General features: G+C 38.9%; 5 protein-coding genes across 5 annotated transcripts; 2 read left to right on the top strand and 3 right to left on the bottom strand.

Moving 5' to 3' along the window:
• The first annotated feature begins 66 nt into the window (after positions 1–66).
• LOC141793267 (magnesium transporter NIPA2) lies at positions 67–3,158 on the top strand. Its single transcript, XM_074673803.1, has 6 exons — positions 67–149; positions 425–557; positions 746–802; positions 1,091–1,181; positions 1,618–1,778; positions 1,897–3,158. Exons 2-6 carry the CDS (start codon positions 425–427, stop codon positions 2,529–2,531), a joined length of 1,077 nt encoding a protein of 358 aa, XP_074529904.1. The 5' UTR covers positions 67–149; the 3' UTR covers positions 2,532–3,158.
• Positions 3,159–3,496: 338 nt separating this feature from the next.
• timm8a (translocase of inner mitochondrial membrane 8 homolog A (yeast)) lies at positions 3,497–5,281 on the bottom strand. Its single transcript, XM_074673805.1, has 2 exons — positions 5,167–5,281; positions 3,497–4,211 (listed from the first exon to the last, which is right to left on the bottom strand). Exons 1-2 carry the CDS (start codon positions 5,275–5,277, stop codon positions 4,050–4,052), a joined length of 273 nt encoding a protein of 90 aa, XP_074529906.1. The 5' UTR covers positions 5,278–5,281; the 3' UTR covers positions 3,497–4,049.
• Positions 5,282–6,434: 1,153 nt separating this feature from the next.
• btk (Bruton agammaglobulinemia tyrosine kinase) lies at positions 6,435–16,239 on the bottom strand. The gene is made up of 18 exons (XM_074673806.1): positions 16,121–16,239; positions 12,229–12,387; positions 12,006–12,110; positions 11,429–11,510; positions 11,131–11,256; positions 10,987–11,051; positions 10,716–10,903; positions 10,414–10,476; positions 10,264–10,318; positions 10,095–10,174; positions 9,628–9,755; positions 9,412–9,483; positions 8,076–8,247; positions 7,691–7,910; positions 7,513–7,577; positions 7,024–7,142; positions 6,779–6,936; positions 6,435–6,667 (listed from the first exon to the last, which is right to left on the bottom strand). Exons 2-18 carry the CDS (start codon positions 12,367–12,369, stop codon positions 6,596–6,598), a joined length of 1,911 nt encoding a protein of 636 aa, XP_074529907.1. The 5' UTR covers positions 12,370–12,387; positions 16,121–16,239; the 3' UTR covers positions 6,435–6,595.
• A 437-nt stretch (positions 16,240–16,676) lies between these two features.
• On the top strand, positions 16,677–20,466 carry rpl36a (ribosomal protein L36A). The gene is made up of 5 exons (XM_074673804.1): positions 16,677–16,750; positions 17,395–17,500; positions 19,107–19,174; positions 19,259–19,381; positions 20,389–20,466. Exons 1-5 carry the CDS (start codon positions 16,748–16,750, stop codon positions 20,407–20,409), a joined length of 321 nt encoding a protein of 106 aa, XP_074529905.1. The 5' UTR covers positions 16,677–16,747; the 3' UTR covers positions 20,410–20,466.
• Positions 20,467–20,732: 266 nt separating this feature from the next.
• On the bottom strand, positions 20,733–25,152 carry gla (galactosidase, alpha). Its single transcript, XM_074673802.1, has 7 exons — positions 24,901–25,152; positions 23,777–23,951; positions 22,374–22,548; positions 22,201–22,292; positions 21,802–21,963; positions 21,318–21,515; positions 20,733–21,242 (listed from the first exon to the last, which is right to left on the bottom strand). Exons 1-7 carry the CDS (start codon positions 25,059–25,061, stop codon positions 20,952–20,954), a joined length of 1,254 nt encoding a protein of 417 aa, XP_074529903.1. The 5' UTR covers positions 25,062–25,152; the 3' UTR covers positions 20,733–20,951.
• Positions 25,153–26,332: the final 1,180 nt, after the last annotated feature.

The following is a 26,332-nucleotide window of genomic DNA, read 5'->3' as shown; positions in this document are numbered from 1 at the left end:
GTTCAGAAAAAGGGCTGCAGAAAGGCTCCTCCTTCGCCTCGGTTCCCAAGGAAACAACCAGGAAGTACAGAGCTGACAGCCAACCAATCAGCTGTTCCGCTTCCTGCAGTCAGTTTGCGTCAGCGAATGGGGTTGACGTGACAAGGGAGGTAAGATATTTTAACTTTTAATTTTAGCATGACACAAAAATTGTATATAGGATACAAATTAATCGTAAAGTAATTCCGGAAAGCATTTATTTCCGTTTTCTTGTGACATCTTGTCTCGAAAGCGAGTTTAAACTTCGTAGCGGCAGTTAGAGTCAGCCTATCATGTGATGTTAAACATGGGGTGCTTGTTGCTCGACCCCTCCCGAAAGTAACAGTAAAGTTGTTTCTTTTTCCTGCGTATTAAGTAGTATTATACTTTTTATCCGCTATTTCAGATGGAAGTGAATCGCACGGACTTCTACATCGGTCTCACTTTGGCTGTGAGCTCCAGTGCTTTTATCGGTGGTAGTTTCATCTTAAAGAAGAAAGGCTTGCTGCGATTGGCCAGCAAGGGTTCTATGCGAGCAGGTAGTCTTCTGTGAATATGACTTTATACAAACTTATCAAACTGTCTTTAAAATAAGTTGTGGAAAACGAAAACATTTGTGTGGCTAGAAATATGTCACAATTTCTCAAAGAAAAGCAAAGTATCCAATAACTTGTCAAATTTGCTGCTTAGATTTCTAAACTGTAGTTTTATTTTGTGTACCTCACAGGTCAAGGGGGATATGCTTACCTGAAAGAATGGCTGTGGTGGGCAGGACTAATATCAAGTAAGAAGCTGATTTACTGGCTTCCATCATGTCACTGTGTACATCTGTTTTCTTATCACACTTGGAAACGCTTCTACCAGGAAACATTGTGGTCTTTGTTTTCAAGAAGGCGGCTCTTGTGGGTTTGGTATTTGTGCTAGCGAGTTTGCAGTAGGTGCATCGCCCACACCATCTCTGTGAAGTACACATTCCTGTTAAGAGAGTGGTTGAAGGAGCATCATATTTTACATCTCAGCTGCAAAACTGATGAATGCTTGCATACTGATGGTCTTATTTTTTTAATTGCAGTGGGAGCTGGAGAGGCGGCTAACTTTGCTGCATATGCATTTGCACCAGCCACATTAGTGACTCCTCTTGGAGCTTTGAGTGTGCTTGTCAGGTATTGCATTTGATTTGAGTCACATTTTATTTACAGTATATGCAACAGTTAGTTCCAATCAAACATTTTAATTGGTAAGAAGCATCTGATTAGTGTCAACATGGAGAGCAGCAGCACTTTGCCTTTATAGGAAGCTTCCTCTACCTGTGCCTAAACTGGTAGAGGTCAATCTTTTCTGTTTAAATAGTTAATTCATGGAAGACAGAAAATTACTAACTCCTACAACTTTGCCAACATAAAGTTAAACACACTTATTCCCATGTTTTAGACCTTATTTATAACACAGAAAAATACAAATGAGAGGTGACTGCAAGATTCACGTTACATTAAAATGATTTCAGTAAATGTTAAAATACATGATTTCAACCCTTTGGCTTGAGTCTCTTGTTTTTTTTTATTAAAATACTTTGTTTTCATCATTTCTTTCTCTATTCAGTGCTGTGCTGTCCTCTTATTTTCTGAATGAGAGGCTGAATGTGCACGGCAAGATTGGATGTCTCCTCTGCGTCATGGGCTCCACAGTAATGGTGATCCATGCCCCACAGGAGGAGGAGGTCGCGTCCCTCACTGCCATGGCTGAGAAGCTCAAAGACCCAGGTAGGACCAGGCCTTTATCAGTGTGATCTGATTAACCATGCTGCAGAAACTGAATCCCAGACAAGGGTTGGATGGATGTTTATCAGGGTACTAACTCCTTCTTGAATGCCCCCATCAGGTTTCATTGTGTATGCTGTGTGCGTTGTGGGAAGCAGCCTGGTTCTTATCTTTGCTGTGGCTCCGAGGTTTGGACAGAAGAATGTGCTGGTCTACATCCTGATCTGCTCTGTGATTGGCTCCCTCTCTGTGTCTTGTGTCAAGGGCCTTGGCATTGGCATTAAGGAGCTGTTTGCTGGTACCGCAGTGCTGAAGGAACCCCTGTTCTGGTCCTTAATCATCTGCCTGGCAATCTGCGTCAGTGTTCAAATCAGTTACCTGAACAAAGCCCTCGACATCTACAATACCTCCTTAGTCACTCCCATCTACTATGTCTTCTTCACCACTTCTGTCATGGCCTGCTCAGCCATCCTCTTCAAGGAGTGGTTGAGTATGACCACTGATGGAATAGTGGGGACGATAAGTGGGTTCCTCACCATCATTTTGGGGATCTTCCTTCTCCACGCCTTCAAGGACATCACATTTAGCTGGGATTCCCTTCCCATCTACCTAAGGAAGGGTCCTCAAAGTTTTCCTTGGGGAAGCCAGCCTTATGTGGCTCTCCCTAGCTTTGACACCCAAACAGAAGATGAAACAAAGCTACCACGAGAGGGAGGCTCCAAAGGGGGGTGGAGTATGCACCAGAGAGCTTCTTAGACGAGGACCAACTGTCTTTTCACCAGTTACATTAGTCACATTAATTATGTCGCTTTAACAACATCCTGGCTTTACAAGCTAGTTTACTAAATCTGTATGTAGACCAAAAAGTTGCCAAAGTGGTTGAATTATGCCTTTTACACTGGATTTCACATATTTTAGAAATAGAGGATGGAAATCTAATCTATAGGCATCTGTAAGGAACTTTACATTTTGTGAAGGTTTTGGCCACACCTGTGGACATGTTGGTACAGCTTATGTTTTTACAGACATCTTTTATATTTTACAAATGTGTTTTTTCTGAAACAAAAAGTCTCACTCTGCTGCACCAGCTAATAGAGTTACTGTGGAAATGTTAACAAAGGCTTTCAGTTTGTACACTGGAACTTGCTTAGTGGAGCTATTCTTCAGCTATGTTGGTAACAGGCATTCGAAATAACCAAAAGGAAACAGTGAGTAGACCTGAGGGTCACGATTGCTTTTTTACATCATATAAATGCACAAGATCCTGAACCAGTTTTGAAACCACTCAAAACTCCTCACAGGAGTTTGAAGACTTATTTTTATTAATACGTAGTGAGTTGCACTCTAATTTATATATTTTTTTTTTTCACAGTATTCCATGTCCAAAAAGAAGGTTGGATGTAAAATTGTACCTTGCATTAACCAGATTGTGCCTTCTGTTATAGAAACAATGATCTGACTCATGGTTTGCACTTTAAACCTTAGCTTTCATCTTACAGTAAATGTAAAGGAAAACTTTTTAAAATCTTTAACGCATTTCAATCACTGTTCTAGATGCGTATATTTCAATAACAGCTGATGAGTTTCTGTAATACCTCAGTATTGTATAAAAACAGCACCAAAGAATGTCTTTCCCTGTATACATTTATTCTTAACAAATGCCAATCTGTAACATGTATCTCATGTCAACTGTTAACTTTCATGTTCTGTTTGAAAATGCTCATTAAAATGTAAGTAAATGACTACAACTTTTCAAAGGATGGACAGAATCATTTGGCATTTTGTTTATTGCATATATACAGTCCTTATCTTTACGCCTCCTCAGTCATGATATGAACATTTGCTCTCTGCAGTTACGGCAGAGCAGATGGTGAAGTTTTGTGGCTGTCAAACCAGGCGGTCAGCTCAATGTCCATGATGGATCCATCTTCCTGTAGTCCCCAAAGCTTGACCCACAAGTCAAAGAAATAGATTCAAGTGTGACTTCTAAACAGATTTTCATGTATCATGACAAAACCAACACAACAGAAGACTACAGTGAAAGTGTTTTAACACATATCCTGCAAAATGGAGGACAAACAGACTCTTTCATTACTCTTTACATGATGTTTATCTCAGGCACTTGTATCAAAGCAACACTGAATGATGTTCCTTTTCATTCCGGTTGAAGGGACAGTTCAGTGACATTCAGTAAGCTGCGTCACAACCTAACAGCATCCTTTCAGAGCGTGTGCTGAGTGCTCTGCGTATTGACAGTCTTTCCTGGGACAACATTTAGTCTGACATGGATTCAGAGAATGAGCCCCTGCCCCTCTGAGTCTGTTCCAGCCTGTTTAGGATGAACTGGCTTGAGTCAATAAACCTCTCCACACAGTTAACGAAGCACATTTCTGTCCTTGAGTCCATCTTTGGCCCAGGTTTATCCATGCATTTCTCCTAGAGACAGAGACAGAACAATCAGGTAGGAAGACCAAGTAAAAACAACTCAGCACATGATTTGAAATGTTGTGGGCTGAGAAATGCTTTGTAATTGTGCATATTTCGCAAGATGTTGAAATATTTAATGCTAGATGTCAGACGTCAAATTGACTGCTATGCAATACTACCTTACCAAAATGAGGATTCAGTAACAGCTTTAACAGCTGTTGAATATTAAACTCGTCGGTGAAATAAGTCAGTGGTTTCTGGAATCATCATGAACTTGGTCATTGTTTTGTTTATATGTGCCCCAAATAAGAGTTTTTAGTTTAGTAGTTCCAAGTGTAGATATCTCAAATGTTCAGTGGGTAGGCAGAATAAGGTTTCAGATATATAGATAAGTATTAAATTCAGAACAAATTATGTTAAAAGATGTGTCTTTGACTTTATGTAGTATAACTTTGTGGATGTTAAAAATGACACAAAAGAACACAGTAAGAAACCACTAAAACCTAAGATTGTCTGATAAAAATAGGGGCCCTAGATTCCATTGAAATACCAACAATGTGTTGATATTGTGCTTTAACCTCCTGCTGCACATGAGGCCTTGCCCAAGCTGTGACCCCAGTGCTCTGTACAAGTCTCTTTAACAGTGACAGTGGAAAAATACGACAAGAAAAGTGGTTTATCATCTCTTGCAGAAGGAAAACATATCTGGCATATCAGCACACCATACAACTGTTGTTCACTTTAGCCCCTTTACCGCTACCTGGCAGGACGGTTGAGTGACACACGGAGTAAAGGGGTCATAAACTAGGCTACTTGTCACAGGATAGCGTAAACATTAGAGCACAGCTCATTTACTACAGCAAATACCTTGTCTCTGCAATTTAATAGATATGGTATCTGTCAGTTGGAGCTGAAAGTCAATTGTAGAGCTGCAGCGTTAGCGTTAGCTTCGAGCCGATCTTACCCAGCAGACCTCTGTCATCTGGTGCACCAGCTGCTGAAATCTTTGTTTCTGGGACTCGATTTCGATGAACTGTTGGAGTTGAGGGTCGGCTGTCGCTCCCTGGCCGTCCATTATTACCTAAAGAGAGCTCTTATACGAAATATTTTCTAAAAGTGAATACTGTAGGGCTCAATAGCTGACCTTCACGTGCATGTACTGTAGTATGTGTGAACGACGGGAAACGGGAAGTCAATCCACCAATCGCAGGAGGTGTTCTTCTGACGTCCTCCGTCATCAAATGTAGCATCACGTGACTTTTCCTGTAACGACTGTAATGTTTTATACAGTCGTTGGGAATAACGTTATTAATAATACATTCAAGCAAAACTGTTAACCGAATTTTATATTTGTAATCTTATTATTTTACCAGCAAAGTTTTGTATAAGTAAGTGCAAAGTTCTAAAAAAAAACAGGCCCTCTTTCTGTGCCTTCAAAAAGGAGTCAGAACCATATCCGGACTTAAAAAAAACTCAACAAAAAAGCTGCTCAAACTCTATCCTAATGTTCCAAATGTAAAACATTTTTGTGAATTTTTGTTTTTTCTGACTCGCTGTCAATGAATTATTACTTAATTATTGTAATTTTTATGTATACAACTTAATTATCTCCTTACACTGTTTTTTTTTTAATATAATTGTTTGCTGTTCTTTTGTAATGCTAATTTGCTAATAAAGCATTTTAAATATTATTATTATTATTATTATTATTATTATTATTATTATTATTATTATTATTATTATTATTATTATTAATAATAATAATAATAATAATAATAATAATAATCAAACTAAACAACAAAAAACCCCATCACATTCAAGCAAAAAATCCATCAGAAATTATGTTGAAGATTTATCTGAAAGTGTTACTTTTTAAAGCTTTGAAATCATTTTTACGTACGGGTCTGTATGCAAAACCATTCTTCCAAGCATGAATTGTATTTCCATGGAAGATCATATCTAAGAGTCAAATAAAAGGAAAGGTTTAAAAAAAAAAAAAAAAAAAAAAAACAGGCAGCAAAATAACAACAATGCAATCCTATAGTGCATAACAATGATGTTTTGAAAGAGAAAAATAAGTCTTTTTATTTCACATAACGTTTCAGTCTGTCAAACTTGGCTTTCATTTTTTAACATTTCAAAATTAAAACACACAATCAAAAGAACACAATTAAGACACATTTTTATTTTAAACCAACAATCATGCACAAAATATACACATTGTAAATGCTGGTCAATTTGACAGTACCCAAAACATCATTACAGAGCTAATAAAACCAGTTAATTTCACATTTTACATGCACATATGCACAAAAGAGCCCAGAGTGCCTATGCAGTCCCATGTTAATCTGATCAAGGTGAACTGTGTGTGTGTTCATGGATTACTGTGAGATCTATTGCAGCTCGTACAGCAAATCCTGAACGGTAAGAGAGAGCTCCTCAAAGGTGGGTCTCTCATCAGCTTTCTAAAAAAATATATGAAAAAGAGAAGGTGTTAATTAAGTGTCGAGAATTTCTTCTTCCTAAATCTGACTACACACACACACACAAACACACACACAAAATGATCTACTTACATCTAGCCAACACGTTGTCATGATGCTGTAGACCTTTTCATTGGCCAGCTGGGGGCGGTACAGGCGTAGGCCCCGGGAAACCTGATCCACTATTTCCGTGTTGTTGAGGCGCTCATAAGGAAGCCGACCCAAAGTGTACACCTCCCACATAAGAACCCCTGAGTATGATAAAAGTTGGTTCACTTTTGTGAAGATTTGATTCACACTTGTCTGTGAAAACATTAACTTCATATAGATTTACACACCGTATGCCCATATGTCTGACTTGCTGCTGAACTTGCAGTAGAGGAGGACCTCTGGAGGCGACCATCGAACAGGGAACTTTGAGCCTGCTGAGCTTGTGTACTCATCATCTAAGACATACCTGAGAGTGTGGTACAAAAGAAGTATTTACTTAACTAACACAGTAAACACTTTATATAAGAACATCAAAAGCGTTGGAAGCCATGTATAAAAAAGTGTAGAGCTAGTCGCAGCATATCAATTCATTTTTATAGTTAAACCAACATCAGGGCCATCTTATTCTGTGAAATATATTATAATAGGAATAAAGTAGGAAAGAGCTTGCACTGCAAAATTAATGGAGTGCAGTTGTGTCAGTGTAGCAAAAATAGTAATAAAAAGGGTCAAGCAATGTCACACAAGAGTTAGTCAGGACTATGACATCAAGAAAGTGTAAAACTGGTTTTGTATCCTTACGTTATAAATCGTGCATAATGCATTGAGTATTTTACCTTGATAGTCCAAAGTCAGTCACTTTGATGGTGCCATTGCCATCTACCAAACAGTTCCTTGCAGCCTAAGAGACAAAAAACAACAACAACATCTTATCCAGGTTCATCTCAACATAGGGATTTCAAGTTGTCTGGGATATGTTTTGCATGGTTGGAGGGACCTCTTAAAGTCTCTCACCAGGTCTCTGTGAATGTACTGCTTGGACTCCAGGTAGGCCATGCCCTCAGAGACATCTTTACACATCTCCAGGAGCTGAACAGCTGTCGGATGCTGCTTCAGGCCCTCCCTGAGGTACGTCAACAGGCAGCCATTAGAGAGGAACTCAGTCACTATATAAATGGGTCTCTGTTTGGTGCACACGCCGTACAGCTGGACAAGGTTCTCATGACGAAGCTTCCTGGTTTAAGCAAAAGGAGAAGGAAGTTATTTAAAATATTATGAATTGGTTTTTCTCAAATGAGTTACAGAAAATGATGTGGCCTGTTTATTCTCTTGGCCTCATACATAAATCATAATGGCTGTGGTTAAGATTCCCACAAATACAGAGTTAAGTTTAGCTCACATCATGATTTTGGCTTCTTCTATGAAATCATCTTCAGACATGGATCCCTCCTTGATCATCTTTATGGCAACATCGTGCTGGCCTTGCCACTTTCCATACTTTACCACTCCAAACTGACCAGTGCCCAGCTCCTTTATGAAGGTGAGGTAACGCGGGTCAATCTCCCACACACCTGAGAAAAACAACAAAAACAGAGCAGCACTTCTTTACTTTCACCTGTATAATGCTTCGGGAAGCAGCCAGCATCTCCAAAGCTCCCAAATGAACATTTTAATCATTTTGTTCAAGAAAAAAAGGCAAGTGCTGAAAAAAAAGTGTTTTTACTAGAAGATAAACCACAGATATAACAGATTGATATGCTAGACCATAAGTAGAACAGCACACAATTTCCTGTCAGATCATTTCACATTTTAACATGTTGAGTTGGTTTCTTTACTAATCAAATAAGGTTTCAGTTGGTACAAGTGTTATTTCCTGATCTTAAATAGAGTTTGGCTATCTGTTTTCTCTCACCCCTGATGTTTGCTTGCTGCCTATCAGTGGTTAATGGCATGAGATTGTGTTTTAACCCATTAAAGTAATTTTGTTCAACGCATGTTACAGTTTTACTTCCCCAGTTGGAAAAGAATTGATGGCAGTTAAAATTACACATATATAAAAGGAGTTCAAATACAATCTCAGAGATCAGGTTTCTTTTGACATTAACTAATCAGAGTGTCATCAGATATAATTAAAAAGAAAACTAAAAAAGCAGTCAGAGAGCGCAGACCTCCGTCAAGCATATTGTGATTGTCACGCAACACATTAGTCCTACTTTAATGTTATACTCCCTTTCAGCAGACTGTCTGCTACAATTTGGTGTAAGTTGCAGGTTTGTACGATAATTTGTTACCTGACAGTGTTGAATATTATGATGACCAAGTACATATTTCATATCCTGGATCTTAGTATCCAGAATATTGCCAGGATCTTGATCATACTTTTACACCTGTCAGAAATTATGGTGACCTTGTCTTATATTGTTTTGCAAAGCAATTCAACCATTTATCCTGGAGTTATAGACACATATGGTGAAAACGGCTCTATCTTTCAATGATAAAGAATCCTTAAAAAAAAATCCTGGATCCAGACGGTGATCTGGATCACTTCCAAAATTTAATAATTTCTTCCTTATTTCATTTTGAGCATTTCCTGAAAATTTCATCAAGCTGTGTTCGTTACTTTTTGAGTTATGTTGTTCACAGAGAAACACTTCCAAAAACATAAACATTTTTGGCTGAGGTAATAAAGCAGGTGTGCTATAATTTTGTGGTGTGTTGAAGTGAATAACTCTTACCATAACCGAGCCCTGCTGTTGATGGAGGCCCTGCCCGGTTGCTTACAATATATTTCAGCCTGCTAACCATACCTAGAGAGGGACATGAAAACAACCTTTGATGTGAAAATGATTTATACAGCACAATTTACTGTTACCGCACCTGAAATTGACTGTAATTATATCACACAGCAGAAAATCTAATGAAATCACTTTATGAGCCTTCTATTTATTAACCTGCTGCATTGTGCTGGTGGTAGTTGATGAGCTCTGGGATGCTGCCGAAATTGTGCTTCTCTGCCAGGTAGAACTGTCCCTGTGAGGTGGTGCAGATGTTGTAATGCCTGCAGCTCCCCCCAGTTTCTCTGTGGAGAGTGTGAAGAGTTACTTAGAATAGATTAAGTGATTCATCAACACAGGAAGCCATGTTTTATCACACATGTCTGAGCAGGTGATATCTGCTCAGGGTCATCCACAATGCAGCTCAGTCTCACAGCCCACTGATGAAAAACCACTGCAGGCAGATTAGTCCATGTTTTGCATGATTAATTTACATCTCTCTCCCTCTGTGGCCCACTGTTTCCGCTTTCATTACAAACAGTTCTGCTTTTCATATGTTCACACATGACTGGAGCCTGTGGATAGAGGATATACTGTAAATGGTACACCACAATGGTGTGTTAAACACCACCAAGCTTACTCACCCTCCACCCTTGCTGAACAGAGATACAGTGTATTTCCCAGCCTTGCTTGAGTCCCGTACCAAAAAGCCTCCATCTTTGTTCTGGAGAAACAACACACAAGCATAAGTTAACACTAAATCAGTTTTATTTACTTAAATTTGGTGTTTTATACTGTGTGTATTGTGTTTACCTCAGTTCTTAACAGCTTTTCTGCTTGGCTACGGTTCATATTCTTGCAATACCAGCTGTGAACACAAATATAAACATCTTGTTTTCCAATCGAAGAAACATTTCAATACGTGCGAAGAGCTTTCATGAAAGACAACTGTAGCATACTCACTCAAATCTTTCTAGTCCAGTTTGAGCTTCCACAACATAATTACTTGGTATATATCCTTCTTTTCTGCAAACAACATAAACATTAAGAAATTAAACATTTGCTGAGGTGTTTATCTTTTCAAATAAGTATGGAGAAGTTTATGAATGTTGACATTGAATATGATTGGTAAATAAAACATGAATGTGTGTATATTGTGCATTATACATGAGCACTTGGTCTGAACATCATCCCAAGTATTTTGACATAGGTTTGTTTTGTGTGTAGTTTAACTTTTATGATTTTTATATCTCCGATCATGGTACCCGTATTTGTCTTTGGCCCTCCACCAGTTAGCATCAGACATCTCCAGGATGGTGTACTCTTCATCCTTCCTCAGCTCCAGGTCCTGAGGTGTCATCGGTGTGTAGTTATACTCAGCTATAACAGTCGTGCCCACAGAGGGGCCTGTCGGCTCTGGAGGCTGTGGAGGTAAAGGCCGACAAGGCTTCTCCTGGAACAACATACAGGATCATGGGATCAGTTTTTTTGACATGTGTCAATGGTTGAACGTATTTAAAGAGACAGTGCTCGTACCTCTGTTGGGGTGGGAGGAAGAGGTTTCCTTGATCCTCTCCGTCGAGATGGTTTAGATGAAAAGCCTATTGATGATATTTTCAACTGATAAATAAAGAGTAAACAGAGATTAGGTCGTCAAATTCAACCTGAAGGAGCCCTCACCGTTTTTGTTATCCAGCACCTGGCAGCCCATGGCTTGCTTGACTTCCTGATGGCAGCACAGCCACACCCCATCCATCCAGGAACAAGGATGGTACTTCTGCATGAGGTCCTTGTTGAAGCGCACCACTTTTTGTACCAGCAAGGACACACACAGAAACACACACAGGACATTTACATTGAGTCAACCCTGATATTTGCATCGACAGACTATTTCTGGGTGATGCTAAGATACGGCCTCCAGATTCAATAAAAGATAAACACCAGACCCATGGATAAAACTGTGTGCATGTGTACTTACTTTCTTTCAGCTTCTTTATCCACTGAGCACGAACTTCATCAGTCTTTGCAAAGATGTAAAGCGGCCCTTCATTGTAAACGATCTACAGCCAAAGAGAAATACAACAATGAGTCCAGTTCTAGATATTTCCTTCTTCCAAAGTTTCTGTCTACAAGCTATAAGGTAGAGCAAACATGACGGAAAGGTAGGGGCTTTTACTGGTGGTAAACACCTTTTTGTATCCTTGTTATGTGAGTTTACACAAGCGTAAAGGTAACAGCTGCATGGTCACTGAAAGCCCCAAGTTCACTAAAGGGTAAGAGATGGTTTCACTTCTTAACACTGAACTTTCATATTCCCAACTGCTGGAGGATTAAACATCCTTTATCATTCTGGAGAGTTGTGTTTTAAAAATCTCCTGCTAGCCATCCAACCTCCATGCATAGTTTGAACAGCTTTACTTTCTTGGTCAATGAGATGCCATTATTGATAAAGAAGAGAAAGAAAAGAAGGTTTGCCTGTAGTTTCAAACATTGTTGGAGTTTGATCTCTGATCTTTCGTGGTGTTATTTATGTGTTATATTGATGAAAAGTCTACCTGGAATGCGTACATGCGCTCTTGAGGGGCGTTGGGCTCTGGCTGGACTGTCTCTACGCACTTGATCTTTTCAAGGTCGACTGATCCTCTCAGACCTTTTCGCTTCTGCTCAACAGATGAGGAAACAGTCAGGTGACTCGGGGAACAACAGACAGATGTAGCAAAGAAAACAAAAACCTGGCACAGATATGATATTCTGTTGTTGATTAGTGTACATACATACCCCTTTTTCAGGATCATAGTCGTAGTAGGCTATTTTTTCATGGGTGAGGATAAACCACCTCTCCTTGTAATTCAAAGGTGAAGTCTTCTTCTTCTGCTGGGAGCGTTTGATGAAGATTTCTTCCATGATACTCTCTGACATGATTCAGTCAGGATTGGTCTTTTCGAAACAAGACAGAGAGAAAAAGATTTAGACGTTTTGGAAGCATTAAAGCATTATAAGAGCACAAGAGCTGTCCTCTCCTTTGCAGCTGAAAACCCCCAATATTCACACCTCAGCCAGTGATGCTGAGAGCTGTGACTGACTCACACATTATCAGTCTGCTTAGCTTGGCCTTTTGCTTCATGTTGCAATTCACACTTAATTTTTCTGCAATCCTTAAGTATAAACTAAATGTAAGCTTCCATTTGCCTTTCCTCCATAGATTCAGACCAACTCCACTATGACAGCTGACGGCTCAGATATGGACAGATATGGAGAGACGTGGGAGTTTGCACGCATCAGTTTGTGATTAGCTGTAGTTTGCATAAGCCTGCTTTTACTGCCAGCAATGCCCTCTGCTTCTGAAATCCCCCACTTCATCTCATCAGTCAAGAGTCTCATGAGTCTGTTTACTTAATTTCCAGACTCGGGTGTACTCCTCATACTATTAAGTTTGGATTTTCTTCTGTTTGTGGGACTGTTTAGATTTCCGGAGCTGGTTCAGATAAAGCATTATACCCCTAAGTAGGTGTTGGGGCAAGCTCACTATGCTGTGCAGACTAAAACAGTCACATGTCATTACTTTCAAAACCTGATATCAAATAAAATTTTAGGATAAAGTCCATATAACATGATAAAATGCATGTTTTAAACAAGTATCTGCACTGAAAAAAAACTGAAATCTTATCAAGTGTTTTTGTCTTCTTTTCAGTAGGAAATATCTTTTTAGGCTTAGATTGGGGCACATTCAGAGAAATGTCTTGTTTCAAGCTATTTAAAGACAAAATTTAAGAAAAAAAAATCTACCAATGACAAAATAGAAAAGTTGCCTGTATTAAGGCATTATTCTAGTTTCAAGCAAATTTTTGGGCAAATTATCTCTTGCTCCATTGGCTGATTTTTATTGCTTGTTGCAAGCAATTCAGACCTCATTTTTGTCAATAAACAACTTGCAACAAGACACTTTCCTGGACTGATAAGTTAAATGTGGCTCATGTCAAGTACAACAAGACAAATTGTACTTAAAATAAGACAAAAACACTTTAAACTGATAAAATTTCAGTTTTTTTTGCAGTGTGATGGATGATCCTCAAGAAATGTCAGCACATATCAAACACAGCAGCTTATAAAGATCAATTTAAGTCGACATATAGCACATTATTCCAAGAAACTCTGGAATAAATAGATTAATGCACTTAAAAGCAGCTCAACCGCAGCCAGTGTTTACACAAAACACAAAAATTAAACTCCTGAACATAATATACTCAAATAATATCATTTGTTGACACACAAACAAAAAAATTATCTCAGAGTTCATGTGAAAGCTCTTACACACACATGCTCACACACAGCTTTACATTGTACCTGCATCATAAGATAAGCAGGCAGACAAAAAGACATTCAAGTTTCAACACCTGCAAACCACCTATGCTAAATTTAAACCTCAAAGACAAGCTAAAGTTACAAGAACAAGATGAGAGTGGACTGGGGCAAAGCTGCACTGATGTCTGCTCATAGGTGAGGCAAAACTACTCTGTTTACGACTTATAAGCAAAGTAGAAAACACCAGAAATAGACAAGCAGGCAGAAGGAAGGAGTATCTCCATATGTGGTAAGGAATTAAAAGTTAAACTGAGAGAAAAAGCATTTGAATTTCAGCCGATACATAAGTTACAATCCTGTGTTCAGACTTTCATTACTCACCACAAAAAAGGCTGAGTTGAAATCACATAAAAGTGACACATTAGTGAAACAGTGTATTCTCAACCTGCAAAGCCCATTCTTCATGTTAAAACAGTGAGAATCTGAAACTCAGCATAAGTCTGAGTACAACAAAAGTGAAAAGACTCAGTGAGCCAGTATTAAGTAATAAGACTATAAGAAACTCAAACTCACCTTTTTTTTTATCTTTACGGCTGAATGCTCATTGTCTGTTAGTTTCTGTCAAACTGTGTTTGCACTTCAGCTTAGCCTATTTTCAGCCTGAGAGCACTTCCTTCTATCATCTGAGCTGTAACTGTGACACTACCAGAAGTTTCTGTCACTCCCTGTTGACCAGGAGTGTAACATTTCTTTACAGCAGACTTACAATGCCTATACGTTTTTGTTTGTGCTGATCGCATTGTTCTCTTTTCCACCTAACATTGTTAGTTCATCCCTCAGTTGTCACAACCTGAGGTCATCGCACATCATTAGCTTTATTTGAGGAACATGATTGAAACACAGATGCACCTCCTCTTCTCTGTTCCTCCTTATCAGTTAGCGCTACCTGACCAGAGCTGAACGTCCATATTTCCTTGTAAACAAAATGCAGATATATTTTGCCTCTTTTTAAGGGAGTTGACTCACGGTGGCTGACGCAGACAAACTCATAGGGAAGTTGCATCAGTGTTGTACTGCAACATGAAGACAGAAGAAACTCAGTGCCATGCAGCTCATAAACCTTAACCTTGAATTATCCTTTACATAAATTTTGATATCAGTGTTTAGATCTTCAAACTGTTTTACACATATCTTGGGAATAAGTTTAGGACTTTCATAACTACTTCGTGCTGAAAACTAGGTGTGCACCAGTCTTATTTATTTTTCTCTCTTGGGGATTCTGCAGAATCTCTCTCTGTTTCTGGTCTTTCTGAAAAACATGATACTTTTAACACAGAGAGGTGTTGTTTTTTTCACTTCTCACAAAATCATGTCTGATCACAGGCGGTGAAGCTATTCTAACAAAAAGTACTTACTTGACTTCACCTGTTGTTAAAATTAGAGACAAAACATCTCTTTAAACTGCGAGATACTGAACGCAACTTTTCTGCATCCCAAATTTGGAGATCAGTTGGAGTTGGCTCTTAAATGTATAAGTAATAGATCTTTAAATATTGCCTGCAACTTTACAAATCTGTACTTTTTAAGTAGTTTTACATGCTTTTCTGATGTAAAGCATTCATATGTGTTGTTGCACAATGTCCCTTTGGTATGACACAGCAAACATGTAATGTTGTTCAACAGGAACCTGCCATGATGCTGTCTTTCCTGATGTTTCCTGACTGATAAGTGAAAAGAAAGAACATGTGTGTAAGCGGGTAAAAGACAGAGACGGACAGACAGAGTTAGCAACAGGTTCAAGACCTGAGGGTGAGTTTACCACTTAAAAAAGCTTTCCCACACGTGTGAAAAAAACCTTTGAATTGTGCACTGTGGTGTCCTGTAAAGGTCAGTTTTCATAGCATACACATTTCCTCCTGTATGTTATTCAAGCATTTATCGATTCTTTTCCTCCATAGAAGTGCTAACAAATTTTATCATGATTTTTCATGCATGGGTTATCAACTGACCACAAGTTTTCATTCTTATCTCTTAAAACCTCACCATATGTCTGAACCACTTAAGTGCTGCAAGATGTGGTAAATGGACTATATTTATGAAGCACCATCAAAGTACAGCATTGAACAAAAACACTCAGATACAACTTAAGCTTAGAAGACATGTCTCTTAGTTCAGAGGATAAGCATTCACTTCATTTAGCACTTTGCATTAAATTGAACATTAGCAGGTTTCAGAATAGTACTTGTATTAATATGACACCACTTTTTGTTTGTATAGAGGTCATGGAGATTGGTACGTACTTTAAAAATAGAAGAATATAAAATACTAAATGACTACAAAATCAATAAAAAAAGGTTTAGTCACTTACCCAGACATCCAAAAGAAGTTAATAAATAAATCAAGCATCCAACAGTCAAGTGCAGATGCTCAGGCTTGAAGCAGTGGCATGAACCTTTGCCTCAGTTGCTTGCATTTCATTTAATGTGTGTTAGTTTGTGATGCAAGAAAGTCAAACACACCCACTGAGAGGAATCAGCTTGGCTTACTTCCCCTTTTTCTTCCTGCTCATTTTCATATCAGCTCTCAGGACAGTTTTGGTGATAAGTAAAAGCGGGCTAAACATTAACACAGGGCCACTTTTGTGCCATGCAGCTCCACTGTCATTTGAGGCTATTTGTTTATGTGTATGTGTGTGCGTAGGTGTGTGTATAGCAGATTTGATTATTACGGGAACAAGGAGTAGACAAACTCAATTTTGATAACATGCAGACATATAAAATGTGGGGACATTGTTTCATTCTGAAGACTACAATTGTGACCCTAATTTTGATTCCAAGTTGAGCCCTCAAAGTGCTTTTGTTAACCAGCAGTTCCCGTCCTCCAATGGCGTGCCGCCGCTAGGGGGCAGGCTGCTTATCTGGTCACAGCTGAGGTCTACATTAGGGAGTGCTTCCGCTTTGTGACTCCCTCTTTTCCTCTGCATCGGGACGCAACCATGGTACGAAATGATTACACGCAACTACTTCACAGAAGAATCTAACTCAATCTTGCAAATTTAAGGCTCAATATTGTGCAATTTGAGGTCATATTGGTTAAAAACGTTTCGATCCATGCAGTAATGGCAGTATTGAAAAAGTTGTGTTTGTTTTTGGCTTCAAATTTATCCTCAAGAAATGCCTGCTGTGTTAGCACTGAGGTGCCACTGCTCACCATTGTAGCCGGCCCCTCTGTAGTCAGGATTATTCATCATAAAAACCGATAAAAGTTTTTGTAGTATTTAGCGGCATCAGTATTCTGTTTTCCTATGTATAACTTAATCTAAAACTACACTTCATGTCGCGTCGAAGCAACGGTTTTCTGAGCGATGCTAACATGCTAACTGTAGCTAACATACACTTCCCATATTCTCTCGCGACACGGAGGCAATTTACAAATTTTAGGCCCCTTTATGATTGAACGATGTTGTAAACACTTTCGTGATGTAAAAAGGAATATTAACAAGTAATTGTCGGATTGAATCATGTTCCGTGAAGCTCTAGATTCGTGAAATTTATTCTCCATCCTATGTAATCCGCTGTGTGATGTAGTATCTCCACGTTGGTTGTATAAGGTGATTTCATGTTCCAATTACTTTTCTTGTAGGTTAACGTCCCGAAGACCCGCAGGACTTACTGCAAGAAGTGCAAGAAGCACCAACCCCACAAAGTCACCCAGTACAAGAAGGGAAAGGATTCCCTCTATGCACAGGGTAAAGAATGTGTTTCACGTTGACTTGTTGTCCTATAGATCCCTTTTCAACCGACGTTGTCACAAAGATTCTCATGCGTTTTGGCAGCAGAAGTGGCTTTTAGCTTCAGTCATTCAAGTTCTCAGACCTCAGATGAATTTTCTAGCGATTGATTTGTCAATTAAAGTGGTCACATTTGACAGAAACACCAGCAACTTCTGTGACTGTAATCTATAAAATAGTATTTCTGTTCCCGAACCTCACTTGGCCAAATTTTCCCGCAAATGAGTAATAACAGCCATTATTATGAATCCTGTTTTTACCTTTTGTTGTTAAAGCTGCGGTTAGTTTGGAGCCAAGGTTATGACACTCAGGACTTTATATGGAGCATCAATTATAAGTGTACCAAGTAAGGGTGTATTCAGACCTGGACTGTTTGGTCCACTGTAAACGGACCAGGATTCGTTTCCCACGCTGGTGCGTACTTTTCATGCAGGTGTGAATAGACACAAACGAACCCTGGTGCGGACCAAACAACCGGACCGAGACCCACTTTTTGAGGTGGTCTCCGTCCGCTTCCAAACAAACTCTGATGCGGTTCGTGGTTCTCCGGTGCAGGTCTGAATACAAACCGAGGTCCATCCAAACTAACTACAGGATACATGCGCCTTTTGGGCCTATAAAGCCACCGTAACCTAACCGTCTTTGGTTCATACCTGAACATCAGTCTTCTGTTTAGCCACACTGTTGCTAGCATGTTGTGGGTCAGGACATGCAGAGCGTAGCATCTCCTTGCTGCGTGCATTCGTCTTCGCTGTTACAAAATTTGAAATAGTGTTGTTAAGCCTGCTTTAAAGGAGCTGCTCTTGAAACTGAAAATTATTTTGCAGCTCTAGTAAGACCACAAACACACATGCTTACCTCCATTTACGGGTCTGTATCCTGTGTGCCGCCCTTTTTCAGAGCTGTCCAATGAGAGCAACTATCATCACAAACGTGGATGTGTTTACAGAATATAGTCCACTTGCAAAAAGTACAAACTGAATACGAACCGCACCAAACGAAAAAAATAAAGTCTGTTTTTGGTCTGGACCAAACAAGTGGACCACAGGACTTTTCTTGTCTGAATACAGCCTAAAAGTCAGCTGTATTATGAACTGTTAGCCAATTACTAAATTATTTCAATAATTAATACAGTTTTCTGTCTGGTGATAGTTTCCTGGCATTTTTATCATGACCCAGGTCTCATACTCAGCAGTCAGTGTGCTCAGATTGGTTTGGAAGGATTTCTGTTCGACACAAGCGTATGTCATGATATTTTTCAGTCTGCAGGTCTTGACAGATAATGTTGTCATAAAAATACAGTGATTCATGCGTTAAGTGCTGAATTTATCCACTATAAACGTTTGTCCTTTTGCTGATGTCTTCTGTCCACAAAGCTTGGAGCTGTTTACCATCTGTCAAAGTTATGTTAATTTTTGGTTCATAATGCTTAGCGTGACAAACTTTGCTACTTTGCTGTACTTTTGTTGCTAAAATGCTCACACAGTTGTAACTCTTCACAAACAGTAAAGGGGCCTGTTCATGTGGTGCATAAGATGTAGTCAAATGTGTTTTTTTTCTGCAGGTAAGAGGAGATACGACAGAAAGCAGAGTGGGTATGGTGGTCAAACAAAGCCCATCTTTAGGAAGAAGGTATGGCCCATCTTTTCTTGAGACAATTCGCCTGTTTGTTGCTGTCTTTGTGAAATGAGACTCAAAGGTGTGCTCTGTTTAAAGGCTAAGACCACAAAGAAGATCGTGTTGAGGCTTGAGTGCGTCGAACCCAACTGCAGATCCAAGAGAATGCTGGCCATCAAGAGATGCAAGCACTTTGAGTTGGGAGGAGACAAGAAGAGAAAGGTAGGCATCAGCTGCTCTTTTTCTCATTTCTTCTGTCTACGGGAGCTTTTCACCACACAGTTTGATGACACAACTTAGTTTATGTAGTTTTGCACCACTTGATAAAATATCTGCTTTTGACTCTTTTTACTTTTAAGTCATCACATGTTAATAATTCAAGCCATATCCAAACATTTTGTTGATAGTCACCAACCAACAAAACATGAGTACTTCTTTATATATAATACAGTTGATAATCCTGTTTGACATGGTTTTACTTTAGAAACTTGCAAAGTGGGATCTCATTCTTAGACAGAGTGTAATGTGTTTATGGATACCACCAGAAAGGGGAGATTTTTATTATCTTGAAATCATGGTATTGGATTGTCCATTTTAGATGTTGATACTTGCCAGTATCTATACCAGTATAAACTTGCTTTTTATTGTAAATAAAACTAGAACTTCTCTGTACGAAAATGTACCCAACAAGCCACAATGAGTAGAAATAAAATGAAGAAAAGAGAAATAGGAAGTGTTAAAGATTAACCAGGGAGAAGGAAATGCGTGTCTAAAAAAAAAATGTTAGTACATTCTTATTACAGATACTGGCTCATGTTCTCTATTGATTTTTGCAGTTAAATAATATACTTTACAAAATTTTCTAGTAGAGTTCTGCAGGTTAGACTTTTGGCAAGGCTTTTTTTGGTTGAGATGCATTGATAATGATGAAAATCATGTCATTGAAGCTTCCACTAAGATTCTACTTAAACAAACATGTATTTTTATTATCTGGTTTTATTGTGGTCAGAAACAATGTAATTGTCATTTTTGTAACATCTTATTAATTGAAAACGCTGAATCTAGACCTGATGTTAGACTGTCATAAAATGTTGATGAAAATAATCTTTAACCCATTCTTTATTTACACATGGTATAAGATTAACATCATTATTTCCATCAGACTATGAAGTGAAGAATGTATGCTTGAGCACATTTTAACCCACGTGTTTCTTATCTGTTTCTTACAGGGCCAGGTCATCCAGTTTTAAACTGTGGCTCAGTCTTCTGGAGGTTCTCACTGTTTTCAATAAAGGTGTTAAAATGTAGCTGGGGTTTTGTCCTTTTTTCATATATTTCACCAAAACTTGAAGATGCGTAAAATTCAACTCTTTAAAAACAGATAAACCCTTCATCATTCCAGTCTGCTGCATTTAACATAGTAGTTGGGAAAAAATATTCCAGTGACCTGTTCAATTTGTCAACTACAAGCCTCGTGCAAAGTCAATACTTAATACTTTTTCAAACACTGATACTGATGAAAAACAAAAAAAATCTCTTTTTTTAAAAATTGAAGTTTTATTTTATTAACTAAAACCCAATATTCAGACCAGATAAAAAGTCTTACCCTATCTTAACCCACCATGAGTACATCACTCTGCAGCATTTAGCACATTACAATGGAAAGAGAAGACTTCCCTTTAACAGACAGAAACCTTGAGCAGAACCTGACTTGTGTTCGACATCAGACAGACATCCATTCTGACTGTGATGGGGTTGGACTACAAAGTGTCACACTTGACAACATGTCATGTCAGAGCAGCGAGTGCAAGCCAGTGAAGTCCCCGCTGACGGGAATGACAGTCAGTAGAGCAGTTCCTGATGGATTGACAGATACAACCAGGTTGCTTTCTGGATTCTGCACACCCATCTCCTTGTACAGGGGCAGGATCTGTGTTACGTTACACAGTGGGCTGCAGATTTTCCAACCAGGGACCTCTTTGATGAATGTGTCTCTTGGACCACCGATCTCCAGTCTGTTCAGCACAGCAATAGCCAGTCGGTTTCCTGACAGAGGCCTCTCCCACACTTCGAAGTCGTTCACCTGTGAGGGAGGGATGTTTTCTGTGTTGGCTTTCAGTAGTCTTTCCAGAAGGTAATCATGCTATTAGTCACCCACCTTGGCTGTGCAGTATCCCTGTTTACCCAGTGGATCCTGGTTGATAGCTATGATGTGTCTGTTCTGCAGCAGCTTCTTGGAGCGAGGACAGATATCTCTCAGGTCATTAGACATGAGCAGAGGGGCTGCCATGATGGCCCATAATGCCATCTGAGACTCCTGCTGGGCATGACTTAGGCCAAAGTTTCCAATCACGAGCTACAGAAATGGAATAATGTCATCTATAAGGACATTTGTATTTATGAGCAAAGCTTATTCAGCTAATTACAGACAGCACAGACCTATCAGGTTAGTTGTCTCAGTTAACCACCAGATAATTTTATTCAAAGTGAAACTATTCCTTTCAGATCTGCAATCTGTCTTAAGAATACAGCAACAAATTCACTAAGGATTTCAACAGTGGTGTGAAACAACCCTTTACTCGAGGACCACAGGTTTTATGTCCAGTTATTAGGTCGGAATAGTAAAGACTAAAGCAGAGTACCATATCAGGGTCATTCCAGCCCCCAGGTCCAGCTGCGGGAACAATGATGTCTTGATGAGAAGATGTCCAATCCAAGATGGACTTGATCGAGCTCCATGAGTCGTACACATCTTGGTAATTACGCCAGTGGTGACATGTCTCGCGGATGGCTGTGTAGTTAGGCTGCAGGCACAGAGGAGCTTACACGGAGTGATCACGCACGATTTAGCATGTATGCATGTTTTTTCTTTGAAAGGATACACCCCCAGGCTAGTGTCATGAATCAATATGGCTAAGATAGATTTCTACTGAGTAGAAGCAGTCAGTTGAAATGGTTCAACTTTTTCAAGAAGTTAAAAATGTGCTTTTCCTTGCAGCACCAATCTAATAAGACTTTAAAAGACACACGTGCTTCCTCACCTGTCTAAACGGCCACTCATACAAAGGCCACTCGCAGGAGTACAGGATACTTGCTCCAGTTTTGATCAGTGCTTTTGACATATTGACATAACCTGGACAAAACATTAATATATCAAGAGTTGAAAATGAAATAAAAGTGCTTTAAGAGTCATACTTTAGGGTTAAAACCTCACCTTCCCCCAGCAGTTTCCAGTCCATGTAGCAGCCGTCAAACTTGAGCAGATCCACACCCCAGTCAGCAAAAGTCTGAGCATCTGTGTCATAGTGATTCAGACTACCGGGGTATCCAGCACAAGTCTGTTCCCCCACATCTGCATAGATACCCAGCTTCAGTCCTTTAGAATGAACCTTTAAATGGAAAATAAATGCACCATCTTTACTGAGCATGAACTGAAGGTACCATATAGTACCAGAAGGTGGCAATGTTGCACAACTTTAAAGCTTCTCATTTGCAGGCCATATCAGTTCTCAGTAAGTTTGACTGTTTCCTGGTTTTCTGTTGAGCCTTTTTTGGCTGGCTGTCACAGTGGTCCTTAAATCAACTGTTTCCCTCCACAGTGTCTACAGCAGAGAGACTGAACCGCAACATACTCCCACCTCCTGTAACACAATATATTCCCACATAGTGAATCTCCATGTACTCCGGGTGCTGAATTTCCACTGGTGTAAAATCTGAGGCTTGGTTTTCACATCTGGTCTTTTCCCCTTCATTATGTAAATAATTGCAGGTCTGCTCAGACGGATGTATAATGAATATGTAATGTGACTGTGTAATCACTTTTCCTTGAAAGTTATTTAACCAGGGATTTCCAAACTTTTTTATTCTACGAAGATTTGTAGACGCATTGCACCACTGATTTTTTAAACTCAGCACCCTATAGAATCACAACTGGACAGATACATATTTCATCTCACATGGTTTTATGTGAATAACCCTGTATTTTATAAATGATGATCAGTGCTACTTCTGAATTCTACTTCTTAGCCTCCTGATTGGGTCAAGTACGACTGGACTGATTTACAGCACGTCAAAGTCTCTGTGGCAACAAGCTGACGAAATTTAGAGTGAGAAGAGAGATCTCTGTTTTTCTCCGCTGAAAATGATTTCTTGGATTAATGTTGTAGTGATGATGGACACAGGAGACTAACTGTCAGACAGAAAAAGGACAGAAGAGCAGAAGAAAGCTTAACAGGAAAGTGATAGAACACAAGCTAAAAGCTAAAACATAAGCTATGCTGTTTGTTAAAATGTTTTCAACAGCGCCACACAACTGTTGATAACCTTATCTCCTTGCACTGAATCTAGTAAAAAGTAAAGTTGTTTTAAAAACAAGATCCAATCTCTATCATTTCCAAAACAAACACATGCCTTGTTAAGAGTCACTGCAAGATCCTTCTCACAGCATGTTTAAAGTAGTCATACACAAACCTTCAATTTCTATGAAAATAAAACCCCCAAAAAGGAGCAGTGTTTCCTTTCCTGAAACTTATCTGAATCCCTCTCTTTGAAGTTTTTTTTGGTGAATTATGGCATAAAAGTATAAACCCAAGCCCTCCTCTCACACTAGCTACTCACATAATCAGCTAGTTTCTTGATGCCTCTTGGAAATCTTTTGGGATCTGCCTGCAGGCGGCCCTTGGCATCACGCTGGTGGGAGAGCCAGCAGTCATCGATGCAGACGTACTCATAACCAGCCTCCTTCCAGCCCTCCTTCACCATCACATCTGCCATCTGCATGTAGAGATGCTCACTGCAAGTGGGGCAAAAAAAGAGGAGAAAGTATGAGTTGAAGGGGTCTGTTCAATGTTTAAGTGCAAAAGAAACAGACACATTATTTTCTATAAATCCTTTGACTATGCTTCCAAAAACGAAATAACCCCCATTCAAAGTAATTTATTTTGCTTTGTGTCCCCTTTCTTTGTTTGACTTTGTTAAACCTTTCTTTTTGGTGCTATTTAAACTATTTTCTTAACAAGTTTACCTCTGCGTGGCAACATTTGTTAGATTAATTTACTTCACATTGACATAAACATCCCTCGGAATGTGAAGAGCTAATTTATAAATCTGCTGGTTTCATTGGTCTTATCCTTTCAACTGTCTCCTGCTTTTGGAGACAGTATATAAATGTGACCTAAAGACACAATAATCATAATAATAAAATGTACAATAAATTTGTAGCACATGACCAGACGTCGTATCGGTTGTTCTAGAAATGAAAAATCACAGAAGTTTCCAGAAATAACAATTAACATCTCTGCAATTGAAACAGACTAAACATGCTGTTTTCTGTTTGGTAGTCCATGCCTTAATAGTTATTTTCAATAATGAACTAATCAACTTTTATTATAAACCACCTTTTGCACAGATAAAATGCAGTTCAAAGTGTTTTACAGTGATTTAATGCAATAAGAAGTATTTAAAATGGATTGGTGGTAAAACATTTACAAAAAGACTTCAGAGAAGGGAGAGTGATGCACGCCTATTTATTATCAATTCCTGTTAGTAGGATGCCAGTGTCACATGACTTTTTTGTGACAGCAGTCTGCATTCAGACCAGCAGATAGGATTCATTTTTGAATTTCACAGAAAACCATTGGTCCTGAATCACAGTGTAATTGATGAATTCGTAGTGTTTTATTCACCACCTTGTCAGCCTATCTTCGTGGCACCTGGGTCTTCATGGCTCCACGGTGTCTTACCTGATGCAGTTGTTGGGGTCCTTATCACAGTCGATATTACACATGAATCTCTCCCAGTGCAGCCAGCCCATTGTAGGTTTCAGCGCCAGACCATTGTCCAGCGCTTCAGCAGCGCGAGGGATAAACACAACGAGCGCGAGGACAAACACACCTTTGTGCATTTTTATATTTAAACCCTACACCTGTCGACCAGAACTGTCAATACGCTTCAACTCACAGGTAAAAGCCTTTTCCTCGTGCGGAGCATCTAAATCCCGCCCTTCTAACAGAGTGACGTCAATCTGGACCAATGAAATCCGAAAGCGTCTGTGGCTGTCCAATAGGAACCCGTCCTGACATCAATGTGACACAAGGAAGCGCCAAGTTTCACTATTGCCAGAGTCAGATGATATTATGAGCAATTAAGTCAGCTGACATGATGTTATGGTGCTGTTGTTGCGGTGCCACTTAACGCCACAACACAATACCAAGTAAAACGATGGAAACATGTTGAGTCTCTCCATTGCTATAATATTTCGTCAGTGCTCATTTAAAAAGTTTATTCATTCATTTAAAAAAAATAAGAAACTAATTTGGGCAGAAATATGTTACATCATCCCATCTCTTCCTTTGTTTTTTTTTTAATCTATTTATTTGTTTATTATTATAATTATTATTCTATCTATGTTTTTTTTACAACTTGACAGTGTAGTGATGTTCCTTGAGGAACAAAAAGAAAATAGAGAAGAAAAACCACAACAGAATACATGCATACGGTCAAGTAGGTTAAAAACAGGACATTTCGATGTTAAGTAAAACAATAATTGATGCAAAGGACAGGAATGTCAGAGCAAGTTAGAAATTAAATACTTTAAATATAATAATAATAATAATAATAATAATAATAATAATAATAATAATAATAATAATAATAACAATAATAATCATAATCATAATAATAATAATAATAATAATAAATATAAGATAACATACAAAACCATTTATTTTTTTATGTATACAGTACGCTTGACATGACATGGCATAAAACCTGCATTGTGACTTGTTAAGTGAATGGACACAGTTGGAGTTCATCAGCTGAAAAAAAACAAACAACAAAAAAAAAACAGACAAACAAAAAAAACAGTACTATTCAGTCTACAGAAAGTTTTACATGTTAAGAAACATACAAGACTGGTGTGGAGGTATACTTGAGATGGGTCAAGACAGGGATGACCGCTTCCTCTGGTGCCCTCATGTGTTGATTATGTGTTGAAAAATGTGATTTTAGGAAAATGTGTTTTATGTGTTCAAAAATCCCAGAGGGAGGATTCCTGGATAAATCTCTTACCTTTACCTCAATATGTTTACATAACCCCAACGCAGTTGGTATCAGCGGTTTGATTAATTGTTACATTCTTTTGTGACTCCAGGTTCCCTCCTGCTTGATTAACCA

This window comes from Halichoeres trimaculatus, unplaced genomic scaffold (genome assembly GCF_033239565.1).
Source record: "Halichoeres trimaculatus isolate MK-OKI-2021-1 unplaced genomic scaffold, fHalTri1.1 fHalTri1_scaffold_7, whole genome shotgun sequence".
Classification (NCBI taxonomy): domain Eukaryota; kingdom Metazoa; phylum Chordata; class Actinopteri; order Labriformes; family Labridae; genus Halichoeres; species Halichoeres trimaculatus.
The sequence above is the reverse complement of the archived record's forward strand: the minus strand, read 5'-3'. Positions and strand labels throughout refer to the sequence as shown.